Source organism: Camelus ferus, chromosome 21 (assembly GCF_009834535.1).
Source record: "Camelus ferus isolate YT-003-E chromosome 21, BCGSAC_Cfer_1.0, whole genome shotgun sequence".
Lineage (NCBI taxonomy): Eukaryota > Metazoa > Chordata > Mammalia > Artiodactyla > Camelidae > Camelus > Camelus ferus.
In genome coordinates this window covers 9023946-9050683 of record NC_045716.1, presented here as the reverse complement: position 1 = coordinate 9050683, position 26738 = coordinate 9023946, and the positions used below count along the sequence as shown (strand labels likewise).

General features: G+C 35.8%; 1 protein-coding gene across 5 annotated transcripts in view; it reads right to left on the bottom strand.

Annotated features, from left to right (window-relative positions):
• Positions 1–3726: 3726 nt before the first annotated feature.
• Positions 3727–26738, bottom strand: part of RC3H1 (ring finger and CCCH-type domains 1) — a 69480-nt gene continuing 46468 nt past the window's right edge. For 2 of the 5 annotated variants that reach the window (XM_032463704.1, XM_006172565.3), the window contains 11 exons: positions 25893–26174; positions 25349–25563; positions 23352–23722; positions 22682–22849; positions 18836–18988; positions 16465–16678; positions 15900–15990; positions 15644–15776; positions 13453–13623; positions 12417–12532; positions 3727–11380 (listed from right to left, as the gene is read on the bottom strand). In XM_032463704.1, coding sequence (XP_032319595.1) covers positions 11230–11380; positions 12417–12532; positions 13453–13623; positions 15644–15776; positions 15900–15990; positions 16465–16678; positions 18836–18988; positions 22682–22849; positions 23352–23722; positions 25349–25563; positions 25893–26174 — 2065 coding nt within the window. In that variant the 3' untranslated portion in view covers positions 3727–11229. The remainder of the gene's footprint in view (positions 11381–12416; positions 12533–13452; positions 13624–15643; positions 15777–15899; positions 15991–16464; positions 16679–18835; positions 18989–22681; positions 22850–23351; positions 23723–25348; positions 25564–25892; positions 26175–26738) is intronic. The other 3 variants (XM_032463703.1, XM_032463702.1, XM_006172566.3) reach the window with 2 other exon arrangements.

Below are 26738 nucleotides of genomic sequence, written 5' to 3'. Positions count from 1 at the left end.
GATCATGCCCAGTGCGCATGCCACTGGGTGTTGAATGTACCAGGTACTCTATAAATATTTGTGTTTAAAGAAACCCAGGTTCAGAGTAGTTTTGCTGACTTATTAACAAGAAAATACTTTAAATTCCTCCCAAATGGAAAGTTAAGATTATCAAGTAAAAATGTTCACTCATCCAGAGGGATTGACACCTTGTATGAACAAAATTATCAGACAAGGGTATTCTTGGGAGGCTGAGCCAGACAGAGTTGCGTGGAGTCAAAGCTCACTGCTTCTACATTAGTTCAGGACGTTGTAGGTGGAAAGAGAAACTGGGAAGACAGCAGAGGCAGAGATAGTGGGAGAAAGTTTCCTGGAGAGATAGGGGATGAGTTGGACAGAAAAAGAAGCAACAAGAAGAAACTCATAGTAAAGCTAAGGCCAAGGGTGTCTGTTTCGACAAGCACAGGTCAATCACATGACTGGTGTCTCCTACCCACCTCTGCCAACAGCTGCTCTCACAAGTGTGACCAAGTCCATTTGATGGTTGAGGTGGAAATGAAGGTCTTGGAATGAGTGCAGCTTGGCAGCTTTTATCCCATCAGGACATAGTTGGTTTCAGGCCCTTCCCTGATGGCCAATGCTGAAAACCAACAGATGTCGCTTGGGTTTCTCTGAAGAGAAAGAAGGGTCAGGAATCACATTGTGGGTGGCTTTGGCGGTTCAGCCAACCAGGGACACAGAACCTGTGATCTGCTCACGGGGAAACGAGCTAGCCCACTCTGGAGAGGCAGCCTGACGCACGCTCTGCGTCCAGGTGTTCATCAGGTTGCCTACCTTGTTGTCAGGATAACAAAATGCCCCGTGAGATGATGACAAGGACAAGCGTAGGGAATGAGGGAAATCAGAGGGCACTTTTTAGATCATAATAACCTGAACATTTTTGGACTTGGAAGGTGATGATAAACTGAAGTGACTGTAGGTTTTCCCGGAAACTGAGTATTTTAAGGGCTTTGATACTGCAGAGGTAATTTCCCCCCTTTTACCTCGTAATATAGGAGCAGACCTTGGTGAGGGGAATAATGGGACACAGCTGACTTCGGCAGCATGTTTGATGGCACCCGTTTGGGTGTTTAGAAATGTCAGTCATGCTTGTGCTGTTCTCAAGTTGTGGCTCAGTTAAACACTGTCTTAGAAGCACCTCCCCTCCTCTTCATTTCCACCGTCCTGGTGCAGGCCCTCACCGCTTGTTGTAAGTCTACTGCAAACTGAGCACTGTTCCACTTCAAATCACAATCATCACATCACTCTCAGGGTTAAAATCTTTCCTGGTTTTTAATTGCTACGGGATAAAATCACAACACCTCAGAATGGTACATAAAGCTTTCCAAGACCTGGCCTCAGCCTAACTTTTCTAGTCATCCCCAATTCCTCCAAGTTCCATGCCAGGTGACATTCCTTTGTGATTTTGTGTATGTGCTCCCAGGCTTGGAGTCTCCGCTCCCCTCCTGGTTTGTCATTATCAATCCTTCTGTACCTTTCAGGATCAACTATTTGGGTGTAAACCCTTTCCTGAGTCATCTTTTTTCTCCGGCCTCGCACGTTTTCCTTTAAGCAGTCTAGGCAGTGCTAATTATGTCTTACATCTCATTCATTCGACTAACATTTAAGTCTGATGGGCAGAGACTGGACCTTTCTGCTTCTAAAACTGCCCATCATGTAGAAAGAACCCCACCACTCACAAGTGTGGTCTTTGGGCGAACAGTCCCGGCGTCACCTGGGAGCATGTTAGTCATCTCGGCCCCACTCTGACGTGCTGAAACAGTGCCTGCGCTGTATGAAGAGCCCCCGCTGAGCTGTGTGCACATTAGGTTTGAGAAGCACTGACGTAGAAGCTATCCAATAAATGTGCGCAGACACACAAATGTGATCCCTTCATTGCCCTGCTCACAAGCCTTCTTTGGATTCCTTTGACTTTCAGAATAAAATCTAAACACCTTAGTGTGGTCTGCAGGCCTCTGGGCTCTGGCTCTGCCTCATCTAAAACCACTGTCTCATTCCCTCTGCTTTGGTCCCAGTGACCTTCCAATTTCCATAACACAGTCCTTCTTTTGCAGAGTTCACACATCTTGTTTTCTCTGACTAGGAGTCTCTTGTCCTACCTCCCCACCCCCAAACCCTTTCTTCAAGTCTTACCTTCAATGCCGCTTCCTCAGGAAAGTCTTTGCTGCCCAGCCAGGCAAGGTTAAGTCTTCTTTGTGTAAGTCTCACAGCTCCGTGCTCTTCTCTTCGGAGGATAATTGTGGTTGACAGTAATCCTTTGGTAATTCTGTCTAGTGTTTTGTGTATGATTGGTACCCATCCTTAAACTGTACACACGTCAAGTTCTGTAACTGGAGTCTAAGCTCCATGAGGGTAGAGAGTATTTCCTCTTTGTCCTTCAGTGTTGTGTCACATGGGGAGTACTCAGTAAACTGCTTTAGTAAATATTGGAGTTTAAGTGTTCAGTGAGTAGTTGACGGTTCACTTTTGATGTGCTAAGTGTTCCAAGTAAGGGTGGCAGCCATTAACTAAATAAGCCCCCATGTTGGGAAGCAGATGGATTTACTAACTGATCACTGCCACTTAGCTGGTTACTGGGATTGAAGTGCTAATGCTCACAAAAAACACACTCACATTAATCAATGAGTCTCAGTGTCAGAGGTCAGAAAGCACCCTATTGCTTTTAAGCAGGGTAGGCCTAGGTAAGTGGTAAAGACAGCAGGTCTGGTTTGGGAACTCCCACTCTAGATTTTATGACATTCAAGAATGGTTGCAGTAGTTACCATCCTTCATACCTTCTGACCTTTTTTTTTTACTGTGGCCCTTTCCCTTGAGGTCAGATATGGTACCACTGGACACCTAACTGCTAACTGACGGTAGTAGTAATGTTTATTCATTGGCAATGTGTATTATTTTCCTTTAAAAAATATTTAGTTATTTTAAAGGAAACTCCAGCCATTGTCATTTATGCATCTTTAAAAAATATGGACATTTTCTTATGTAACAATGTTGCTATTATGACACTGAATAAAAATGTCATTCCTTGGCTTTAATACTCAAAACATAATCAAATTCCCATAATTATATAAAAAATGCCTTTGTGTGTTTGGTTTTTTGGAATTAGGATCCAAAGTCTGTATGTTGCATTTGCATTTTTTTAATCTCTAAAGTTCCTCTAAATCTAGACTAGTCCTCTCCCCTCTCCCTTTTTCTTCTTCATGCTAAGGTGTATTTTACAGAGGTCTCTAAGAGAAAAACCTTGTAATTGCAAGGAATGACTAATGGCTGGGGATTTATTTCAAGATAATTAGGAAAAATGAGTAAGAATGGAAAGACAAAAAATATTTGTGTCAGGGAGGTACCCAGAGCAAGGCTGTGTTGCTTACTAAGCATAAAAAGTTCCTGATTTTAAGAAAATCCATAAAAACCAGAACTTTGGATGCTGTCTTCACTCCTAACGTTCAATCACTATATAAGAAATGGACTCTGAACCGCAGTGTGTGTAATAAGGTCAGGCTAATTTCTGCTCTATGTATAAAACTGGCTACTCTAAGTAATGTGTTTGCTTATGCACATTACCTACTTCCCTATTTCTCACCTAAAAAGTAAACAGACACAAGTTCATAAAAAAAAAAAAAAAAGGCGTAAAAAAACAATCCCAAGGATAGAATAAGATGGCACAGACTCATTTACAAAAAAGACTGCGAGTTTCTCCTCATTAATTTATCATTTAATATAAATGCTGACAGAAAGCAGATAAAGACCTTGTAGACGCTTCCATATATTTACAAACCAAAAGGTGAATCACCTCCTTCTACTTGTTAAAATAGTCCTTTTATCTGCAACTCATGGGAGCCTTAAACACTAACTAGGAGCAACATGAGGCTGAGTCAGTTTCCAAGATAATCAAGAAAGGAATAGCATTTTAACAAAGTGTGGCATCTTTGATATAAACAACATGCACACAGATAATACAAAATTGAAAAAGATGGGCCTCCTCCTCTCAACACCCTGCAACAAGCAGAATGTGTGCTTATTCTGACCCAGAGTTTTTCTGCACTAAACATCTTCCTACTATTATTTTTTTCCACCTCACTTTTCAAAAAGCTGTTTAAAAACTGGAAATATAAACAGATTTTAAAAAGAGAGGAAAATGGTCTGTATCAAACAGGATTCTTTTTTTTTTCCTATTCCAAAAGAACTCTCAAAAGACAGTCTTCAAATAAGATCTCACAGTTTGCCTGGTGCAAAGGAATTATACACAGCTTGTGAAATTCCAACCCATTATCTGTCTTCACTTTTTAAAGAAAAGTTGGAAACACTTGGAAAAAGTAAAATTTCACAAACTTCAGCAATTTAAAAAGCAGTTGTCCCGTTAAGGTTCAATACTTTAATTTCTGAATAGGTGGGGAGAGGCAGGCGATAAAGAAGAGGGAGCTAAGGCAAGGAAAAAAGTAGGAATGCAAGAAAACTGTTAAAAATGGTATTTTGTCTAGCACTAATTTATAAGAACAGAAGATACAAATTCTCACTATTAAAACTATAAGTGATTTCATGAAGTTACTTATAACCTCTGACTCAAATCTCATGGGCTCCTTTATTAACCTAGATTATTTTTGTCTTGTTAAATATACCTCTGCAGGGCACAATCATACAATCAATACGATTGGTAAATTACACAAGCTCTATTCCAAGCAAATATGCATCAATGTTAAAAAGTTACTAAACAAAAAACAAAAAACCCCACAAAATAAAACAAAATAAAATCCACCCAAAAAGGTGATAATGACTGCAGAATGTCTCCGGGAGACTGGTATGAGCCTAAAGACCAAATTGACCATCGTCAGGGGAAAAGGGTAAGAGGAGTAACGTGGGGAAGAGACCACACACAAGAAGAGGAATCTCACAACTGGAAAATGTTTAAGTGGGTGAAAGGTTTTGTTCATTATCTGAATTCACTCTATCCATTTCTCTTGTTCCCGCAAGTTATAGACTGATCATAAAGTTAAGATAATGGGGCCAATGGATCAATGAATACAATTAAAAAAAAAAAAAGCCCTTTTTCTTTTCATTCCCAGAAAGTGGAAAGAAGAGAAAGGATGAAACGGGGGGGGGGGGGGGGGGGGGAATGTAAAGGAGATCTAGGCAATATACCTGGAAAAAGCAGCTCTCAGAACGTTTTAGTTGAACAGAGGACGTAAAAATGATAAGCAAAAGCTGAAAATGCCTTGAAATCAGCGGGACAGTTTACAGGGTGGTTCAGATGTATTATTGTGAGAATGGCAGCCAATCAGTGGAGAGAGATTATGCTAATAAATGGTGATTTTTAAAAATCAGTCCAGAAAAAAAAAAAAAAAGGGCTACCAATTATCCACCCAATGGTTTGTTTCCATTCTTTTCTTGACCCTTTCGTACACCAGCTGGGGTTGGGGTAGGGGGCCACCTGACAGTTTCCAGTTATAAGATGACTCTGAGTGTACAACCTAGAATGGATGCCAAAGACTTGTGAGCTCTGTCTAGAGATTAAATTAAAAACAAAAACAAACAAACAAAAAACAAAAAAATCACACACACAAAAAACCCTAGCTAGAAATGTGAGACCTGAATATAAGAAAGTAAGTCACCTTATCTGGTATATAACATACAATTAGGCTAACAAGCTCCACAGGATTTTACTTTTCCAACTACACATTTTTGGACACAATATTGTCTTGAAGCGTATTTTAAGTTCTCTCTCTTTTTCACAATAACGTGCTTTATTTGTGTGTGTGTGTGTGAAAATAAAGGTTGTTACTCTAGGGATGTTCCGCTTGGGAATAAAGTTTAGGGAAAATTCAGTGTTTCGCTGAAAATTCAGAGGCCCTGAAAATAAGGATTCCAGTGGTGAGATAAAGCTCCTTTGCCACAATAGGATTTCAAAGGGCTCTTTACCTGCTTGTTCAGTGCATGGTTGAAGGTCCACCCCCTGGGAACACATTTATTACTTAGCGGTGTTACTTCCTCTTGGTGGTGGTAGTTTCCTATTTTTCATTTTTCATTAACGTCATAGCTAGTATTACTTACGAATTAGAATATAATATGTTACAACATTTCTAACAGTCAAAGAAATGGAATCTTAAGGACCAAATCTTTAGTTGGCATTTACTACAATTAACAGTACCTTTTTCAAGTGGCTCAGAATAGTTGAAATAAGAATTTTTTAAAAATACTAACTGCAATCCATTTAGAACTCCCAATAAGTAATTTCAGCAGGAAAATTTTGTAAAGTTGAGCTGAAGCAACAAATAAATATAAAAATCAGAGTTGCCCAAGGTAGAGAGTTATGAGAGTGGACCAGCAAAATGGGCAGTCAGGTAGCTGGTGACAGCAGAGACTGCTTGCTGTCTAACCCCTAAAGTGGAAAGTGAAATCTGCTTTCGTTTAGTAGCTCTAATTTTTATCTAAAAGGATAGGTAGGTTTTTTTCAGGGAGGAGATCACCTTGCAAACATTGTAACTGTATATCACCAATAAAAAATAAACACAATTGGACTCTTTTAAGGTAAAAATCTAAGTAAACACTGAAGTTAAATTTCCAGGCAGGTTATTAATTTCCCCTAAAAAGTCACTGGGCCTTTCCTTTTAATGAGAAATATAAATCATTACAGATGCTTTTTACAGACAGATTTTCTATATTCTTTAAAATGAGCAAAAGGAAAGTCGAAAAAGATGCATCCGTCACCATTTGTTTATAGGCAATAGCAACTGAGTACTCCTTAGTGAAAATGAGTCAATTTTTCTCTGAATCTGAATATAATCCAACATATACTGACTTAATTATTTCTCACCAATCACATGCTGATGAATTCTTTTACTCAGTCCCATGACTTGACCATAGTGACAGTAGATTTTCCTATAGGCAGAAGTTAAATAACAAAAACAAAGGATGCTATCATGACAAGAGAATCTCAGCAAAAGGTAGGAGGGACTGCTTATACACAATATCGTAAAAGATGACATTCACTGGTTTAGAGAAACTGATGAATTTTCATTACTCTTACATTTTGTAAGGCCAGTTAACTTCAACAGTTAACTTTAGATAAATCTACTTGCACACAGTACAATCAACTCACAGATACTAAAAGGTTTCACAATCAAAATGGCTACTATTTCCTCTCAAACCAAAACAGAGTAAAGCACAAGTCTTTGGCTCTCCTTTAAAGAAAACAGCAGGTTACCGTTCCTAACCAGACCTTGGTTTGCCTACCAGTAGGGCAAATACCACATTTGTGCATCACTGAGTAATAACACCATTAGAAAAGGCAACTTCACAGAAGTTATTGGCTAAGCGAATTCATTTGAATGCTCTGTTTTGAGGCAGCAAACTGTCACTGTTGCAGATTGGGGAGGGCAGTGGGTAAATCAAGGGCAACTTGCAAGATAGAAAAGGGCCAGAAAAAATAAAAAGAACTTTCAGCTCCAACCCTGAAGATCTATGGAAAGTCTGATGGAGAAACATATTCAAGGTAGCAAATTAAGAGTCATACCAATTTTTTCTTTTAGGCAAAAATAAATACATGGGAAAGACTAGAAGGGAAGGGAAATAAAATGGGAGAAGGTAATCAACCACATGAACGCTGTACCAAATAAATTTTTATACATTTCTGAGTAGTTGAATATTTTGTAGCTGGCATTTGAGATAGTGTCTTATTATCTGAGTATTACTAGAAACTTGTAAGTGATTTTCCTTTTGATTAGGAAAGTAGCAAGGAATGGATCTTTGGTCACTTTAGCCTCTGTAAATTATCCACAGCCTCTGCAAATTATCTATTGAACTTACGACAATATTTATAAGTAAGGCAAAAGAAATACATTTAAGTCAGAAAACTGAATCTAGATATTTTATTCTCAGTTCTACACTTTTCCAGAGAACGATGAGGAAAGAAAAAGTCAAAAGTACTTTAAAATTCCTTAAAATTCCTAGGTGCAATAAAATTCTGGTTTTGCTACTCAAACAAGAGTGAACACAACTCTTATTTCTCCTACCTTAAACCCTCTCAGAACTGTTCATGTTCATCGGAGATGCTGAGTCTTGCTTTTGAATTCAGTGAAAAGCAGTCATCTTCAGGAGAAATTAATATTTGAATAAGTAAAAAAAAAAAAAAACAAACATAAAAACTATTTCCTATCTGACTGATTTCATCTTTTGACTGTCTCTAAAGGAAAAATTTTAAAAGCCAGAAAAATCAATGTCTTTCACAGATTTTTCACAAAAAAGCAGTTAAGGAGTGAAGCAGTTTTGCCCAAACAGGCCATTTACACTTACAAGCTTATGATATCACAAGGTATATCACACAGAAAAGGAAGAAAACAAAGAAAAAACCTGCCAAATTTGGAGGTTTTACCGAATTCCTAAAACTGCTTGTGAGTACTAGGAAGTTGTAAGAATTTTCATGAGGTAAGTCGGGGAAACCAATTTAAAATAGGTTAAGTTAAAGGCACAATGGGAGAATATACCTTTCTTCTGCCTTTCAACCCAACCAGATTTCCTCCAGAGTGTGGGGCCCTACTTAGAGAGGTACAGCTAGAATTAAGGCTACAATTTAAGAGATCCCACCCCCACCATCCCCACTCTATGAAAATACCTAACATGACAGGGACTATTTTAAATCAGTTCAAAACAGTGGCTTCTCTGGTTGTATTCAGAACAGTAACACTATGTAAGTTAATCCCTGTTCCTGCCTAGCTTACAAAATCAAAACGGTGAAAGCAAGAATCAGTGTATCTGAAGGAAATAAATAAGAATTACAGAAGTTGAGTTATTAGGGGTTTCAACAGATACCCCAAATGGAATTTTACTTTTATTCCAAGCTTCAACAAAATCAATACCCATAAATTCCTTTTCAATAACAGAATCATTTTGAGTTCCAAATTGAACCAACTGCTTCTAAAATTTAAGAATTAGCTAACATGTCCAAAGGAGAAATAATTTGCCCAAATCTGCCTACAGAAGATTAGAGGCCAAGAGTATCATTGCCTTTTATAGTTACAGAGAGAAATGAAAAATCTTGGGACTCTGCCAGACGTTAAATTTCTCTCCTTCTCCCAAAAAATCCAAGAAGCATTTAAAGAGTAAATGTAAGAGGGTTTTAAAGCAAAAAAAAAAAAAAAAAAAAAAAAAAAAAAAAGGCAAAAAAATGTATTTAAAAAAAACAAAAAAGAAAATATGGATATAACTGACAAAATGCCTCATCTTCATTCAGTGCTTCTACCTCCCAATCAGTCATTTTATCGCAACAGCTGCGCTCATGCGAAAAAATCCATAAAACATACCCAATATATATACAGATATAGCTATGTATATATGTATATATATAATATATATAAATTTTTATTTAAATAAAAAAGAAAGCTCGAATCCCAAGCCAATATGTGTATATCAAATCCTTGACCAGCCAGGTCTGTAGGGCATAATCAAATTCAATGTGAAATAGTATATAAACACGGTGCCTTGACTGGGCAAATTAAATAATTGCTACTCAAAAGAGTGTTCTGTTTGGACTCTCCTACTGGTAGGCAACGGCAGGACTATGTTACCCTCCCCCCACCCACCCCCATTTGTTTCATTTAACAGTATGATGGATACAGAGCTTAGACTGAGGTTGTTATGACCTCAGCAGGAGTCAAGGGTTAAGAAAACAAGAAACAAGAAAAATACAAACTCTTGCTTTTACCCAACCAAAGCAATGCAGTAACTTATTACATAACCAGTGCTTTCTGTTTTAGTAGTATAATCCAGAAAGTGAAATTTTTTAAAAAATCAGGCAAACAGGGATAGGGAGGTGACTGTATCAAAGAATCCCCATTAAACATGTTTTATAGGGTCTTAGTTCAGTATAGACATGTGGCATCAGAATATGTGCAGCAGAACTAAATAATAAAAATCCCTCCTTACTCTTTTCAACATCTTCATGAAGAACCTTTTCAATACTGTAAAGCCAAGTCTACAGAAAGGGACTTCTAGGTACTTACTACCTACTTGTGCTAATGATTCTGAACAGCAACAAGTCATCAATTCATAAACTACCCACAAGATCCAAGCAGTTCTTATTTGCCAAATCTCTTTGAAAGCCAAGGGCTCCAGTATATAGGGATTTTATACTTTTGGTTTCTGAGAGTAAAACAAAAACATTCATTGAAAAAATATGGCTCTGCTCATCTTAAGTTCAAATCAAGTGTTGCAGTTTTAAAACATGGTTGATTGTCCTGGTTTTTATAACAGTCTACGATTTCAGCAAAAGTTCAGCTTGGAGAAGCACAGCTCTAGATTTCCAACCATCAGCTCAACATAGGTAATAAACCAAGCATGTATTTTCAGTGTTAATACATCACAGTTCATCCTTAAAACAGTCTCCATTTAAATCTAATCAAGCAACCTAAAAATTGACTCATCTTTCTGATTACATTAAGAGAATGAAAAGAGTCCATAATATGGAAAGGAGGACTTCAAAAATTAATTGGCAATTACCTCTCTGAAAAGCTGAAATAAAAACAAAACCAAGAAATAAAGCCCTCCTGAACAACAAAAAGTTTTAATGCCACATGGAAAACCTACCTACACATGAAGCTAGTGTGACCCAGAAAGAGAAAGCAAATTATGGTTTCCGAATAACAGCATGGTTTGCTGCACATTTTCTAATAACTAGTCTATAACTGTCTGTTTCTCAAGCACCACAGAATTCTTAGAAAGGCCGGTGCTTTTTGTGTATGTAGATTTATGGGGTTATGAGAGCTGGAAAAGACTGAGTGTAAGGAATTATACACTGGGTATGTAATAATACCAAAATACGAGAAAAACCTACTTCATTAAGATCATACAATTAATCAAACAGAGTGTATATATAATATCTTCTTTTTTTTTTAAAGCCCTGGATCCAAGGCGTCCAAAGTTATTAAAATAAAGTTCATTCACAGAACAAAAACAAATTTAATCTGAATTGCTTGCAGATACTGCTAATTTTCTTTTTCTTTTTCTTTTTTTTAAATTAAAAAATGCATTAATGTGAACTATGTGCAGGGTTTGTTTTTAGTAGTGGTGTTTGTGCACATTGCCTCCGGTACTTCTGGATTTCTCTGACCATTCTCAGAGAAAAAGTTTAGAAGTTATCCATTCTCCTACTCCTATGCCCCACAGATTGGTTAGGAGCAGAAGATAAAAGTAGGACTCCTCATTTTAGGGAGCAGAACTGGGTGTAACTCCTGATCTCTGGGAGTCATTATTGTCCCCTCCTCCCTCAGGGTCCTCTGATAGGTTCAGAGAGCTGGTCTTGTTTGATAGGAGGCTGATATTCTCTTGTGTCAAGGCTGATCCATTCGGCACATCACTGTTAACATTAAAAAAAAAAAAAAGGAATTGAAATTTTATAAAGGAGAGAGATAAAAATGATTATTTACTAGAATAAAACCAACAGGGACTTTCTTTTAGCAGTATGGAAAATACATGAACGGATTTCAAACTTTAATTTACAGCTCTATATCCATGCTTTAGCATAGGGGCTAGCGAACTAAGGCCAGCTAGCTGCCTGTTTTTGTAAATAAAGTTTTACCAGAACTTTACTAGCGCCTGCCCATATGTTCACATATTGTCTATGGCTGCCTTCTCATTACAATGGCAGAATGGAGAGTTTCAACAGAGACGATAAGGCTCGTAATTTTAAATACTTACTATCTGGCTTTTGAGAAAAAGTGCTGACCCTCATGTTTTAGCAGGTTTACTAGTGTAAGAAATTATTTTGAACTCATGACTATGCATGGATTTAAACAGCCAAAACCTAAGCCTGAAAGCAACAGGACATTAGAAATTGTTACATATCATCAGGAGGGCAACTCAGGACATGCATCAAAAGCCTCAACACACTCTAAGCTGCAAAACACTTAGAGATTTGCAAGATTTGCAAACAAAGAATTAGCTATAATACTCCTTACTGCAGGGTTGTTCACGATAGCCGATATGTATTCTTCCATACCCACAGAAGAATATGGATGACACGGGATAGACCAAATTAAAAACCAGGGGGAAAGGGTGCTGGGTAAGTGGGTGAAAGAGATTAAATGCCTATATACTTTAAAAAGACCAGAAGGGTATACATCAATATGTTAACACTGGTTTTAAGTCAATTAAAAAACAAGGGGAAGAAGGAAATGGAAGCAGGAAATTTCATTTGTTAGGCATTTTCTTAGTATTAACAGATAATTCAATCTTGTGTCTGGTCTAAAATAAGTTTCATTAACTCCTAAATTTATGCAAAAATATTCTTTCCTCAGTGTATATAGAATAATGATATTTTAAAAATTAAATTGTATTTATGAGAGTACTTCTGTAATGACTGGATAAGATTATGAAAAGGTCCTGTTCTTTACCTGAATGTCAATGTAAGGTCCTCAGCTGGAACCTTATTTTGTGGTTCTGGTTGTCCATTTTCTGCTTGCTTACTTGTATTCAATTTGCTTTTCATGTCCAGAGAACACTGGTTCTCCTTTGAAAGACAAGGAAATAAATTCAATTATCTTCTATTTAATGATGCTAATGGAAAAGAGACCAGATACATATAACACAAAATGATGAACCAGAAATCATTTTTAATTTTGCAAAATGACCAAAGAAACAGGCAGACTAAAAGACACACACACACAAAAACATAATGGAGTACTGATAACAACGGGGAAAATGCCTAGAGTTAACATGGGAAAAGATGATCTCACAGAAAAGCTGATGATCAGAAAAAGCAAGTCAAAACATAATAAGTATCTATAATATACTTACTGACAACAGAACAACAAAATACCCCATTTATTAGCTTAAAAAGAATTTGAAAATTATGCAACAAAAAAATCAATTACCATGCAACCTGAGGGAATGGTTTAATCCCCTAGGATTCAAATTACTGATATGAATGTTCATGCACTATCAAACAAACCCTAAGCACATCTATGGACACAATTCCACAGGAAGGAATTTCTAGATAGCATCTTACTCATGTCAAAAAAATACATCTTCAATATGGATATGAAACCTAGAATGTTATTTGGTAATACGTCTTTGAATAACATGATAACGTTGCAAAAAACACCATCCCCTTTGCTTCCTTAATCAGTGTGTTTAACAGAAATTTAGTAACTTCCAGATAACTGCCTTGTTTTCCCTGAAAGTTTTTTGTAATGCAGAAAACTAAGACAAAGAACACACTCAAACCAAAAAGGGAATGAGGAGTGATAAAATAAGGAGGCGGCCCATCTTCAAGACACGTATTCTAAGTATTAATCATTCACTGCAGTGCCTTGGGGTGATGAATCCATAGCTCGAGATGATTCTAGAAGTCTAGAGCCACAAGTTCTGACACAACTACACAGAGGCTTTCCTTTCACCTTCCCTCTCTTTTCCCACCGTAACACTTACCATACTCAGCTCCCGGGTTCTCTTCCCAATTTCCCTTTCCACCTGGTGCAGTTCCAAGCTCAGCTGCTCACTTGAGATCATTCCAGGCCATTTTGGAGGTGGTGGTGGGGGCTGTGACTGGCCTGCCAGGGTGTTCGCCTCCCTCTGCAACAGCAGCCTGTTACTAACAGCCTAGTGCATAAAGCCAAGCACGCACACAGCTCAACACATTTCACACCATGCACAGAAGGACCAGGTCCAATTCCAGACCACAGCCTCAAGTAGCTTATCACTCAGATACTGGCAAGGAAAATGATGCAACTATAAGGTACTGTTTCTTTCTTTGAATACCAGTGGAATAAACAAAGGAAAAGATAGAAGATTTAAACTTCTTAAACAGTAATATAATCTTTGGTATAAGTTGCTCTTTTTATTTTCTTATTTGAAAGAGAAGTCAACTATAAATGTGCTTCCTTTCCCCTCTTTTTAAATTGAATTTTCTCAGAAATAAATTCTACAATTTATTTCAATGAAACCTCGGTAATGGCAATTTTTAACCATGGTGAATTAAATATATGTCATACTTCCAAATGATGCTGATATTCTCTTTTTTCTTAAATTAATTTCTTTATTTTTTAATGGAGGTGCAGGGGACTGAACCCAGGACCTCATGTATGCTAAGCATGTGCTCTACAACCGAACTATTCCCCTCCCCACATGCTGATGTTCTTTTGGGACAGAAAATGAATCTAGAAATTTCAACTAAGACAAAAAGCCATGAAACAGGATAAGGAACAATGCTTTATGGAGTAAAAGGTCCAAATCTTTAACAAATTAGTGAACTAAAGATGAACATAATAAACATAGCATTCCTTTTTTTTTTTTTTTAAATAATAGGAATCAGCAAGAAGTTTTGGACCAATTTAAATAAAGCAATGGAAAAAGGAGACAAACATAAATACTACATAGGTTTTAACTTCTAAACCTTACTGCTTATATAAGAGCACAAGCCAAACACATGTTCAAAAAACAAAGAAACAAATGGGTGGGGGAGGGTATAGCTCAGTAGTAGAATGCACGCTTAGCATGCACAAGGTCCTGGGTTCAATCCCCAGTACCTCTGTTAAAAAAAAAAGATAAATAAATAAAAACCTAATTACCTACCCCTCCAAAAAAGAAAAGAAAAACTGAAAAAACAAAACAAAACAACAATAAAGTCCCTCCTATTGGTCTTCTTAATAAGAAAGGCTAAGACAGAATCAGTTACAAATTTATTTCCAAGTAATGCCTTATTTACTATTAAAGATCCTGGTAGAAAGATAAAGACTAATGTTCTAAAAGTATCTTTTTCTCCAGAACGAAGCAATGTATTTATCACTAGAACGTCTTTCATTTTCCATATTCAAAGAATATATAAAGGATAATATTAAAAAAAAACCTAGTCTTCCTTATGTGGCACTTAAAAAGGATTTTAAGAATTCTTTGTTTTCTAATATTTTGTTTCTCTTAGGTATGAGGTGGCACGGTGGAAAGAACACTGAATTTGGAGTATGAAGACTTGGGTTCATGTTTCAACCTCTGTGAAACTCATAGCCTTCAACTAAAAAAAGCGGGGACAATACCACCTATCTAATCTATCAGGGACATGAAAGAGTCAAGTAAGATAAGTGATAGTAATTTATAAACTGAAAGAACTGCATTAACGAAAGATGCTATTATTATACAGAGGCTTTTTTTTTAAGGTCAAAGTTCTAAGCTTCTACTTTCTAAAGATGCTGAGGATGAAACAAAGTGAGAAAGTTTTAAAAATTGAAGAAAATATAAGAAATTAAAAACAAATCTCAATCTAAAAGCATTTATTGATTACAAAAAAAAAACCCTCAACATAAATGTGTCATCAGGAAATATAAATGCCTTTTATGTATTTTATATAATATTTTAGAGAAGCTTTGATTTGAAAATAAAATTCCTTTTATATTAATATATAAAACATACAAAATGTACTATGTTTTCTATTCTCAGGTAATAGAAATTCTTTCATATTGTCCCAGACTTCAAAGTACTTAAATTCTTTGAAAAATGGACATCTATACTACCTCTTAAGAAATAGAACATTAAATTCTATGTTCATTTACCTCAAAACTTCCTCCTTTTAAAACCTCTTTGAGAACTTCTCAAAAACTGGAATGAAAAAGTATCTCTAGGCTTGTACCTCTAGTCCACGTAGCTGGGTCTGCTGGCTGATTTGATGGTTTAGTTGCTGCAATTCTAGTCGTAGCTGTTCCCTCTCAGCAGATGGAAGGGGTTTTCCATGACTGGCCACTTCTGACATAGATAATCTCTCCCTTTCATGAGAAAGAAAGTGTGTGATAAATTAAAAAAAATTTTTTTTTAAATATTATTGACCAGAAAAACAAAAACGTTCAATAATTTTAAAAGTCTGTAAAAGTAAAAAGAATTACTCATACCTCTCACTGAAGTGTCCCTGAGAAGGTATGTTTTGATGAGGTGAATATGGAGAACTTCCCCAGCCACCGTGGGTTCCATATGGACTATAATCTGCAAGACAGTGAGAGTAATTTACAGTGGTCTGATGTAATTCATAGATTTGATTCTTCTTTTAAGGTAGCCATGATCTAAAAGGCACAGGCATATTATACACACAGCTATCCTGAAAGATGTCTACCAAAATGGTAATAGGGTATCAATGTTTGTTTTTTCCTCACTAAAACATTAGTCTTTGTAATTTTTCCTTTTGCTTGAGTTTTCTTTTTAAATGAGATGTACTATTTCAACAAAAGCAATGAAACCAAAAAATGCATAGGTTATCTTCATATTACAGACATTTAATTTTAGTTTGTACCCCCAGAATTCCCTGGGTTATAATTACCTTTCTACAGGGATAATACCACAGAAGTTTGAAGACTACTGCCTTGGAAGATTATGAAAAGCACTGATGGTAGATGGGGAGCAGGTGGTGCTGGGAGTCAAGAATATGAACCCTCTACATCAGCTTACCTCTGAGACTCTCACCTGAAATGTTAATAGATTTTGTGGGAGCTCCCTGAGGTGCCATAGCCTGCATTGGGCCTGCACCCTGATATATTGTTTTGGAAGTTCGAGAGATGGCACCAAACCGAGATACTGTTGGTCGGTCTCCAAACGGGATGAGATCATCATCACTGGTTTCTGCTGCTCTTCTCTGAAGGTCCAATCGCTGGTCTCTCATTCCTTTACTCTCCACATTCTGATAAAAAGTAAAATGAAAAGTCCACCCCACACTTAAATCTCCAACATAATTTCCTCTCACTCTGTAATAAGGTTAAAATAGAGTATAACATTCTTATTGATAAGACTAAAATCATTAGTTGCTTTTAGCTGTCATATAGAACATTGCTTTTGAAACCTCTGACCTTTTTAAACCTACAATAAGAATTATATTTTACATCATGACCCAATACATATATACATTCAAATATATGTACATATGTACACACACATACATAATTTCATAAGAGATATTCACCCTTACATGTAATGTACTCCTGTGTTTATATTGTGTTATTCTATTTTTATTTATTTTGGGGGGGAGGTAATTATGTTTGTTTATTTATTTAACAGTACTGGGACTTGAAACCAGGACTTGTTGCATGCTAAGCCGGCACTCTACCACTGAGCTATACCCTCCCTCCTCTACATTATTCTAATTTATTTCTCTAAAAAAAAGACTCATCATGTTCTACACAATTAATTTTCAAAACTCAACAGTTGGAAAAACAGTTTAAAAATATAAGTGCCAACGTAGCCTTTTCAAAAGGATTCCAGTCAGAAACAATTAAGTATTAGGATAGATGGAAATCTAATTGCTAGACCCTTGCCACTCAAAAGGATAGTTTGAGGACCAGCAGCATCTCTGCATCATTTGAGAACTCATTAGAAATGCAGACCTTCATGTCTCATCCCAGCTTTACTGAATTAGAACCTGCATTTTTAACAGATCCTTAGGTAATGTATATGCACATTAATTTTGAAAAACACTGGGCTAGACTTTCATCCATTTGGGAAATGTTCAATTACATCTAGGTTAGGTTGGCAAACATTTTAATTCTTCATTGATTTAAGGAAATGAGTTCTATTTTGCTAATGTTTATGTTACTTTATTATAATAACCCTTTCTGAAAGCCAAGTACAAAGCAAGGGTTTCTATTTCCACCTCCTCATCTCATTCCTGTTCTCAGAGAGGCTGTTTTCTATGGACTAAAAACGATGCTTCCCTAATCCTACCATAGAAAAACAAAAGGTTCATTTTTGCTTTTTCCTCTTCTATATCCCTTTCTTTCTGTCTCTTTACTTTTTTTTAATTGGCTGGCATCTAATCATATTTATGTTACAGATATGACTTCACTCATTTATAGTGGTATTGTCATCTAAGTCTTCCTTTTCTATTACCAAGAATTGGTCTTCTCTTAAACAGCTGGACAAATCTTTGTCTATGAAAACCTATATAATAACCTAGGGAACCTCTGTTAGATTTATTAAGGGCAAATAGCTTAAGAATAATAGTCAAGGCATACCTTTAACCTACCAATACTAAACCTCTAAGCATAACTTTCATGCATACACACAAAGAGACATACTCAAAAATAGTAAAAGATTAAAAACAGCCTAAATGTCCATCAACAGGAAAATGAATAAACAATTATACATATTTATTGCATGATAACAATTATCATACAATATTATCTGATAAAAGAAGTTAAAATGAATGAACTTGAACTATAGGTATAAATTTGGATACATCTCAAAAACAATGCTGCATGAAAATGCAAGTTGAAGTGTATCATATATATAAGGTCTATGAACGTGCAAAACAAAATTGTTTAGAAGTAGTATAAAATTATCTATAAATTGATAAACTCTCAATTCAGGATAGAGGTTACCTCCAGGGAAGGAGGGAGGGAGAAAATGAGATTAGGGAGGTATACACAGGAGGATTTAACTACTTATGTAAAGTTTTATTTCTTTAAAAGATAAAGAAGCAACTAAGATAAAAGTGACACATTTTAAGCTTGGGTATTAGATACACTGGTTATTACATTATTTTTTGTTTTAAAAAAACCAAGATCTTAATTAATTATGCAAAATAATTTCAATTCCAAACAGCTGTTGGGTTAATCGCTGGCTGCATAGAAATATAACAAATACTCTTGTCTAGACAAGTATGAAAAGATTTTTATTTACACCTGAAACAAAAAAACATAGCTTAAATATAATTCAATCACATAGTATAGAATATGGCCTGAAACTTAGGCAAAGCTGTTATCTGTGTCTATAACTGGGGTTTATCTTTGATTTGTATTCATTTATTTGATTGATCTTGATTTGTATTAGTTATGACACGTACCATCATTTCCACACTCCCTGCTGCCGCAACATCTTTGGGTTTTGCATCTTTGGTTCCAATGTAGGAGCCGATGGTGTCACATGACCAGGGTGAGTACTGGCTATAATCATTTCCTTTGTATTTCCCAGATACCTTGAAGTCTTCATCCAAAAACTATAGATTGGGGTGGGGGGAGAGAAAAGAAAAAAAAAAAAAAAAAAAAAAAGGAAATGGGTCTATGAATAACAACATACAGGGCAGGGGTTTCTTTCTTAGAACATCATGCTGAGGCAACATAATGATAGTTATTTGATTTGTGTCACAATAGAAGATTTTTGTAGACTATGAAAGATAGAAAACAAATGAAAAATGATGTCCAGCCTTTATATTTCATTAGCAGAGGGTCATAAAGAAGCATCTGAATATCTTTCAAGCAATCAAATTAGGATTTTTGAGGTCTGCTCATCCTCTGTCTCATCAGATGAAATTAACACCCAGGCAAATACATGTATCACGTCCTAGTTTTGCTAGATCCTCCTTAATGTATTTTTCAATAACATTCTAGGTAAACAAGGGTATTAAAAACTCTTAAAATGTAATTTAAAATGTTCCATATAGTACATGATGATATAACAGCTTTTTTATTGGAATCTTTTAATAGCAATAATTCATATCTTGAATTCTGATCCTTAGGTTGATTCAATGAAGTGAAAAGGATAAGATGGCCTGATTTTCTTTTCTCAGGGTGAGTTCTGAAATTATGTAATAACAAAATAGGTATTCTAAGTCTAATGTATTTTTACTAAAATTGCAACATTTACATTTTTGTAATGTTTTACAGTTTACAAAGTGTGTTTATATATAGACTATCTCATAAGTTCAAGTCCTCACAAGACAACGTGGGTGATCTGACTGAGGCTATACCAGTATAGAGTGTGCTGAACAATATTAAATTGCTTTCACTTTATCACAGATATATATACCAACATACTAATACTCTAGGGGGTTGTTGGTACATTTAAGTGGCTCATGCTTTCCCCTATATTAAAAACCTCCTCTATTTTCTGAGTCATCACCACTGGTCTTCTGCACTGGCAGGGGGGTCTGCTGTCACAAGTACTACTCATTTTCAACTGCAACTCCTGTTTCTACTGTTTATAACCTCTTTCCTTTTTTTTGTTTTCTTTTTTTTTCCTCTTTCCTTTTTTTGATCATACTTTAAAAAACAATTCTGTCTCCTTTTTTTATTTCCCCTCCACTTACCAAATTTCACATAGAACAGCTAGCTTTTTAACATGATCTACTAACAAGAGTGCTTTTTCCCCCAACCACAATGAATTATGCAGCTATTAAAAAGAACGAGATAAATTTATACACTGCACTACTGCATCTAGGATAATTAAATAAAAACAAAATACACACAAAAAATGTAAAACACAAAGCCTAAAGATATTATTACTAAATGATCCTATTAAAAATGATAACTGTATGTTAGTTCACGAACAGAGAAAGTTGAAATATATAACAAGCTCACAATGACACAGAAAATGAGATTCTGGAGAAATTTTCTATGTTATATATTTTATGTATGAATTTAGTACAACTATATGTAGGTTGTTTATAATCAGAACTAAGGTTTAATTATATAGCTTTGTATGTCATTAACTAAACTAATTCTAGATGAAGTTCCTTAATGGCCAGGCCTTATTATAATTTTTATTACAAGTAAAAAAATAATAATACAAATAGTCATTATTTACTGAATGCCTGCTAGATGCCAGATACCTTATGTCTCATGTAATCTTCACACCATTATGAGGTAGGTTTTATTATGCTTGATTTACAAATAGAGAAACCTGAACCTCAGGGTTCCGGAAGGTAAGCAACTTACACACTGATCACACACTGAGTGATATAGCTGAACCTCACAAATATATTTCATTCCAAAATTAGCTCACTTTTCAGTGTCATATTGCTTTCCATTATTTCCTAAAAAATGGTATGGCATAACAAGGCTCTAGGATGTCTCTAGTATACAGTTTAAGAAAAAAAATCATGTGATGTGAATACTGTACAAGAAGAAATTATGACGAATATCAGAAGTGAAACGATGAACATCACTGTAGACCCTGTAGACGTTAAAAAGGTAAGACAACACTCATTCATAACCGTTAGCAGCGTCTTGTAAAAATACTAAGAAGATAACCCCCAAACTATGGTTTATTACCCTGTAGTACATTAATCAGTTTATTCTAGCAACTTTATTTCGGTGTTCTTTTTTTCCTGCCTTTCACAACCTATATTATTAACCTGTCTATCCTATTCTTTGAATCAACTTTATCATGTTGCTGTTTTCCTCATTATTGAGTTAAATAAACCCTGACAGGTCTCATCTACAAGAACAGTCTATAACGAGGAATACAGAGGAATTTCATTAATCTGATAAAGATTATCTACAAAAAAACTGACAGCAAACATCATAGTGGTAAACTAGAAGAAGCTCCGTTAGCTCAAAGACTGGAAATAAGTGAATACCTATCATTCTTTTATTTATTATTATACTGAAGGATCTAGCTTGCACAAAAAGAAAAAAAGAAAGAAAGAAAGAAAGACTTAAGGACTGAAAAGGAGAAAGTAAAATGGTTATTATTCAAAGAGGACATAGAAAATCCAAAAGAATCTACTAACAAATACTAGAATTAATAGGGACATTTACTAAGGCTGCTTTAATAAAGAGAAATTAAGTACATTTTTGTGTATTGACCCTTGTGTTCAGCAGCCTTGGTAAATGAAATTTCAAAAAGTATTCCAGTTAAAACAGCTTCAAAAAACCTTAGTTTTCTAGGAGTAAGTTTAATGAAAGATGTGTAAGACACTGAAAACTCTGAGATACGATATTTTTGAGAGAGATTTAAAAGGATCCAAGGAAGTAAATCTCCACGTTCTTGGAGATTTAATACTGGAAAGATGTCACTTCTCTCTAGATGGACCTAAAGCAACATTGTTCAATGAAAACACAATGAGACCTAAATATGTAATCTAAAAATTTCTAGAAGCCACATGAAAAAATAAAAACAGGTAAAATTAATTTTAGCAATACATTTAATTTAATCTAATATATCCAAAGTATTATCATTTTAACATGTAATTAATAGAAATATTAATAGAAATTATTAGAAATATATTATTTGGGGGGGTACGAAATCTTCAGATCCAGTGTATGTTTTATGCCTACAGCACGGGTGAATTTGGACTAGTTACATTTTAAGCACTCATTAGCCATATTGGACTGCACAGACCTAGAGATTCAATGTAATCCTAATAAAAACTGCAGCAGATATTTCTGTGGACATCAACACGCTGATTTTGAAATGTCTTTGGAAATTCCAAGGACCAAGAACAGCAAAGGTAATTGTGAAGACTAAAACTGGAAAACATACTTAACCACAGTAAGACATAAAACTATACTAAGACAATGTGGTGTTGGTACAAGGATAGAGAAAAAGATCTTGAAACAGAAGAGAATCCAAAAACATATAAAGTGACCTGACTATGACAAAGGTGACCTGATTATGATAAAGGTGACTGCAGGGGACTGGGGTAAGAGTAGTCTTTTAATTAAATGGTGCTTGATCAATGAGATATCCTCACGGAAAAAACAGATCTTGACTCCTAAGACACTATATACAAAATTCAATTCTAAATGGACTTAGATCTAAATGTGAAATAAAATAATAAACCTTTTAGAAGAAAACACAGGAAGATATCTTCATAACCTTGAGAATAGGCAAAGATTACTTAAACAGGACACAATGAACCACTGATAAAGGAAAAAATGATAAATGAAACTAAAAAAGACATGCTTACTTCCTCTTGATGGAAGGTAGGAGGCAACGTTGGTGAAGGTGCAAAAGGAGGTGGAGAGATAACCTTCCTTTCCTCTAGCTGGGCCATTATTTCCTTTCGTCTTCGATGTAGCTCATCTAGACTAGGATGGGGCTGGGGAGGAGGAGGAAGCCGGCTATAAGGAGGCTCCTGAAAAATGCAAAGATCAATAAAAATTGAAAAAGAATTTCAGAACACATTGATTCATTTAGCAAATGTTTTAAAAGAGCAGTCTGTATACTTAAATAGACTTAATAAAACAAAGCAAAACAAAATAAAGCCCCCTAAAACTCTCAGGATTTCCCAAAAAGCTAAATTTTTTTAGTTTCTTTTTCTTGGCCAGAGATTGTAATTTCTAAACAGATCTAGAAATGTTAATAAAACCACCCACAGTTCAGAAACTAAGATGGGTTAGTGGGAGTGGGGTGGGAATTTTTTCCCTTTTAACAGTTTAAAAACAAAAACCTGTGCAGATTATGAAAAGGTAAAAAAAAAAAAAAAAAAAAAGAGAGAGAGAGAGAGAGAGAAGATGCTTTATTTAAAAAAAAGAATTAACTGATCAAAGGGTTATTACCATGGCAAGATGTTAAAAAGAAATCACCGAAAGCAACAATCAAATTAAATATAATAATAAGAAAAAAATATGGCATACTCTGTTGTACGCAGGTCTGATTTGAGTTGGATGAGGAGCCACCGGATAGTACCCCTCCATCTGTTGGTATCTTTCTCTGGATTCTGGTACATAGGATGGTACTGCTGCAGGTGGAATCTCAATGGGTATAGGACTCTCTCGGAAAATCTCCTCTCTTGTGTAAGACTGAGCAGGGTATACTCGACGGCCATCATAGTGTGGTGGGTACACAGCTGTGTACTGTTGTGGCTGTGTGCCATATTGAGAGTTTACTACACGATCTTGCAGGTAGGGTGGATAATGATCCAAGTAGGGAGGACCAGGTTCAGGAGCAGATGGTGGAGGTCGGACAAAGCGAGACACACACTGTGGTGGTGGAGGATAATACATACCTGTACAACACAAAAGAGGAATGAAAAGCAACAACGGGCCAATTTAATTTTCTATACAAGACTTTTCTTTTTAAAATATTTCAACACTAAAGAATTACTAATCCATTCATTTCTTTAGATGTTTTTCCCTCTGCTTATGTGGTCAGGTTTGCTTTATGAAAAATAACAAGCAAAAATTATCCCTAAAAGCCATTGAAATCACCAATCTACTTATGGTCTACAATAGTAAACTAGCTCTCAATTGTCTTGTCTTTCTGATGTGCCTTAAGACACTGCAAACATTGGAAAGCAAAAACCTACATTTCCCTGAAGTTTAGGTTCCATAAATCACTCACTTGCATTAGTTCTGAATGTGAAATTGAGTTAACTGGAAGGAGATGCGGCCTACAAAAGATGCATTTTGCTGGTGCACGTCTAGTAGCTATAGCTCTAGAATTCTTGACACAACAATGGTAGCAGTAGCTTCCCATTTCCAGGCTTTTGCCTCAACTGATGAGCTCCTCGTGCTGGCATTTAGAAGTTCCCTATTTCTACTGCTACTTCACTGAAACAGGTTCTTCCAGCAGCTGCTTCTGGGATTCACTCCTGGAGGCCTGGCTTAAGTCTGCTTTGTCAGTACCCAACTCTGTGGGCACCCAAATGCTCTGCATTAAACCTCTTCCTGCTTAATATAGCCAGAATGGTTTCTGTTATTTGCAGCTGAACCCTAATTGATACAATGTATTTAAGGTCAATTCAGAAAAAGTAGTTGTGTTTTTCCTGCAATGAATGGTCAAAAGGAAGATACAGATCAAAAACTTATACCATATTCTTATATGTATTAATAACACCATACCAACTTAAAACTATTTTTTTGAAATCAGAAAAGACATTTCTGATTCAAAATTGAGATGGTCTTGGAAAAAGGAAATGGAGAACAAGTTTAATCTATCCCAGTTTAAAAATAGTGCTATACCATTTCTGATAAAGAAATTCAACACTTCAGTTTAAAAATCAGTGTTCATTTTTGCACATGAATTGTATGCATGAAGCCTCAGTCCTCTTCTTCGTTCTCCATACCTAATATTATTAAAATTGGCTAATTTTTCACATTTATCTATTTTCTAAAATACTTCTTTTTTCCCACCACACTAATTCAGACCTCAACACTCACACCCGGATTAACAGCAATCTCCTTACTCCTCCTCGACTCCAGACTCGACTCTTTGCAATCCATTCGCAAATTTTTTTTTCTATTTCTAATACCTCCGCTTAGGGCATTCTTCCATAAAGTCTTATATCCCCTGAAATATTAAAGTCTTTTTTCATGCTTGAAGAAAATTTTGGTCAGGAATATATATATAGCCTCAGCAAATTTTCATTATCTACCTGGGTGACTTATTTCCATAAATATGTGAACATATTTAGCATACAATTTTGCTCTTAGTAAGGGCAATTTGCTTTTCATAGCTTTGCTACTTCATTTATTTCATACTACTTAGTTGATCATATAATCTCAGTTTTTTCCAAGTACTAAAAAATGCATTTATTTATCTTGAGGAGGCTACTGTAAATATGATCACTCTTACTTGAAATGATTCTCATAACTCCTAAGAAAAATGAGCGACGTAAATGAAAGATCATTACCCTGCTGATAAGGTGCTGGTTCAAATGGTGGGGCCGCTCCTCGAGGATCCTGGTAGTAAACATCTGCCTGTTGTGCTGGATATAACTGAGAACCTCGTGGAACCATCTGAAGTGGTTTGGTGACAGGCATAGGGGGCAGGTCTGACGGCCCTCGTGGAGGTACAGGATGTGGATTCACAGGCAAGGCAGAAATACTCTTAGGGACAGATTCTAGCCTATAGCAACAAGATTCTGCAAGTCAAGTTTAAGGTCTTGAAAATATTTACAAGGTACACAAATTGTTAAATGTAAAAAAAAAAAAAAAAAAAAGCCACAATTTAGTTATCTGGTTTCTTCCAACAGTCATCCTTTCTACAAAATTCGCAAACTTTGATCTTACTTCACCTATGTTAATTGTTTCTTAAAAATCATTAGCACAGGAAACAGAAAAAACAAAATACAGCCCCCAAATGAGTTTCTTCCCCTTCAAAACAAAACATTGATTTTTTTTTTTTTTTTTATATCTGTAAAGAAACTTAAATAAAAGTTTAGAAAAACAACATACAGGTCAGGAGGTGATCCAGGGGCACTACTGCTCAGGTGATCTATTTTTCCTGGTTTCAGACTAGAATCGTAGCTGGGGTCTGTCCCTCGTGGGATCAGCTGTGTTACTGGATTCCCTGCTGATACAATTCCGTTTGGCAGAGCAGGGGGCTTTCTGCTGGGCAGATCCACTGCACCTTCATCTGGAAGGATAGCTGCTGAAGGCAGGCCCACCTCATTAAGTTGACCCAAAGAGGCACTCAGGGGTCTTCTGGGAACCAAGCGTTTGTTCATTTTACGAAATCTATATAAAAAGCAAAGGCATATACCAAAAACAAAAATCATTAAAGCAAAATCAAGAACTAAAATATATTGAAGAAACAAAAGAAAAAGATTCCAAAGCACAACATTTTTTAGAAATTCTCTTGAAACACTGGCTCTAGCTATCAATTTGAAAACTTGTGTATGTGTGTATACACACACACACACACACATTTTGGTGGTGGGTGGGGGTGGGAGGACTATCCAGCAGCAGTAATCACTGTTAACAGTTTGGTATATAATATAGACTTTGCTCTCTATCCACTGGCTTAAATTCTGATGTATAAGATTATTATTTACAGAAATAGGGTTGCATATAACCACTTAGTAAATTCTTTCCTCTATTTAATAATCTTGAATATTCCTTTAAGTCAGTATATTTTAGGTTGTTCCTAATTTTTTGGTATTAAAACAATGCATTAATGGGAAATTATGTACATGTACTGGAACCCTTGTGTAAACAGCCCAAAGCAGAATTACTAATTAAGTCTAATGTATGTACATCTGAAATTGTTATAAGGCTCCAAAGCTATTATAACTCCTACTG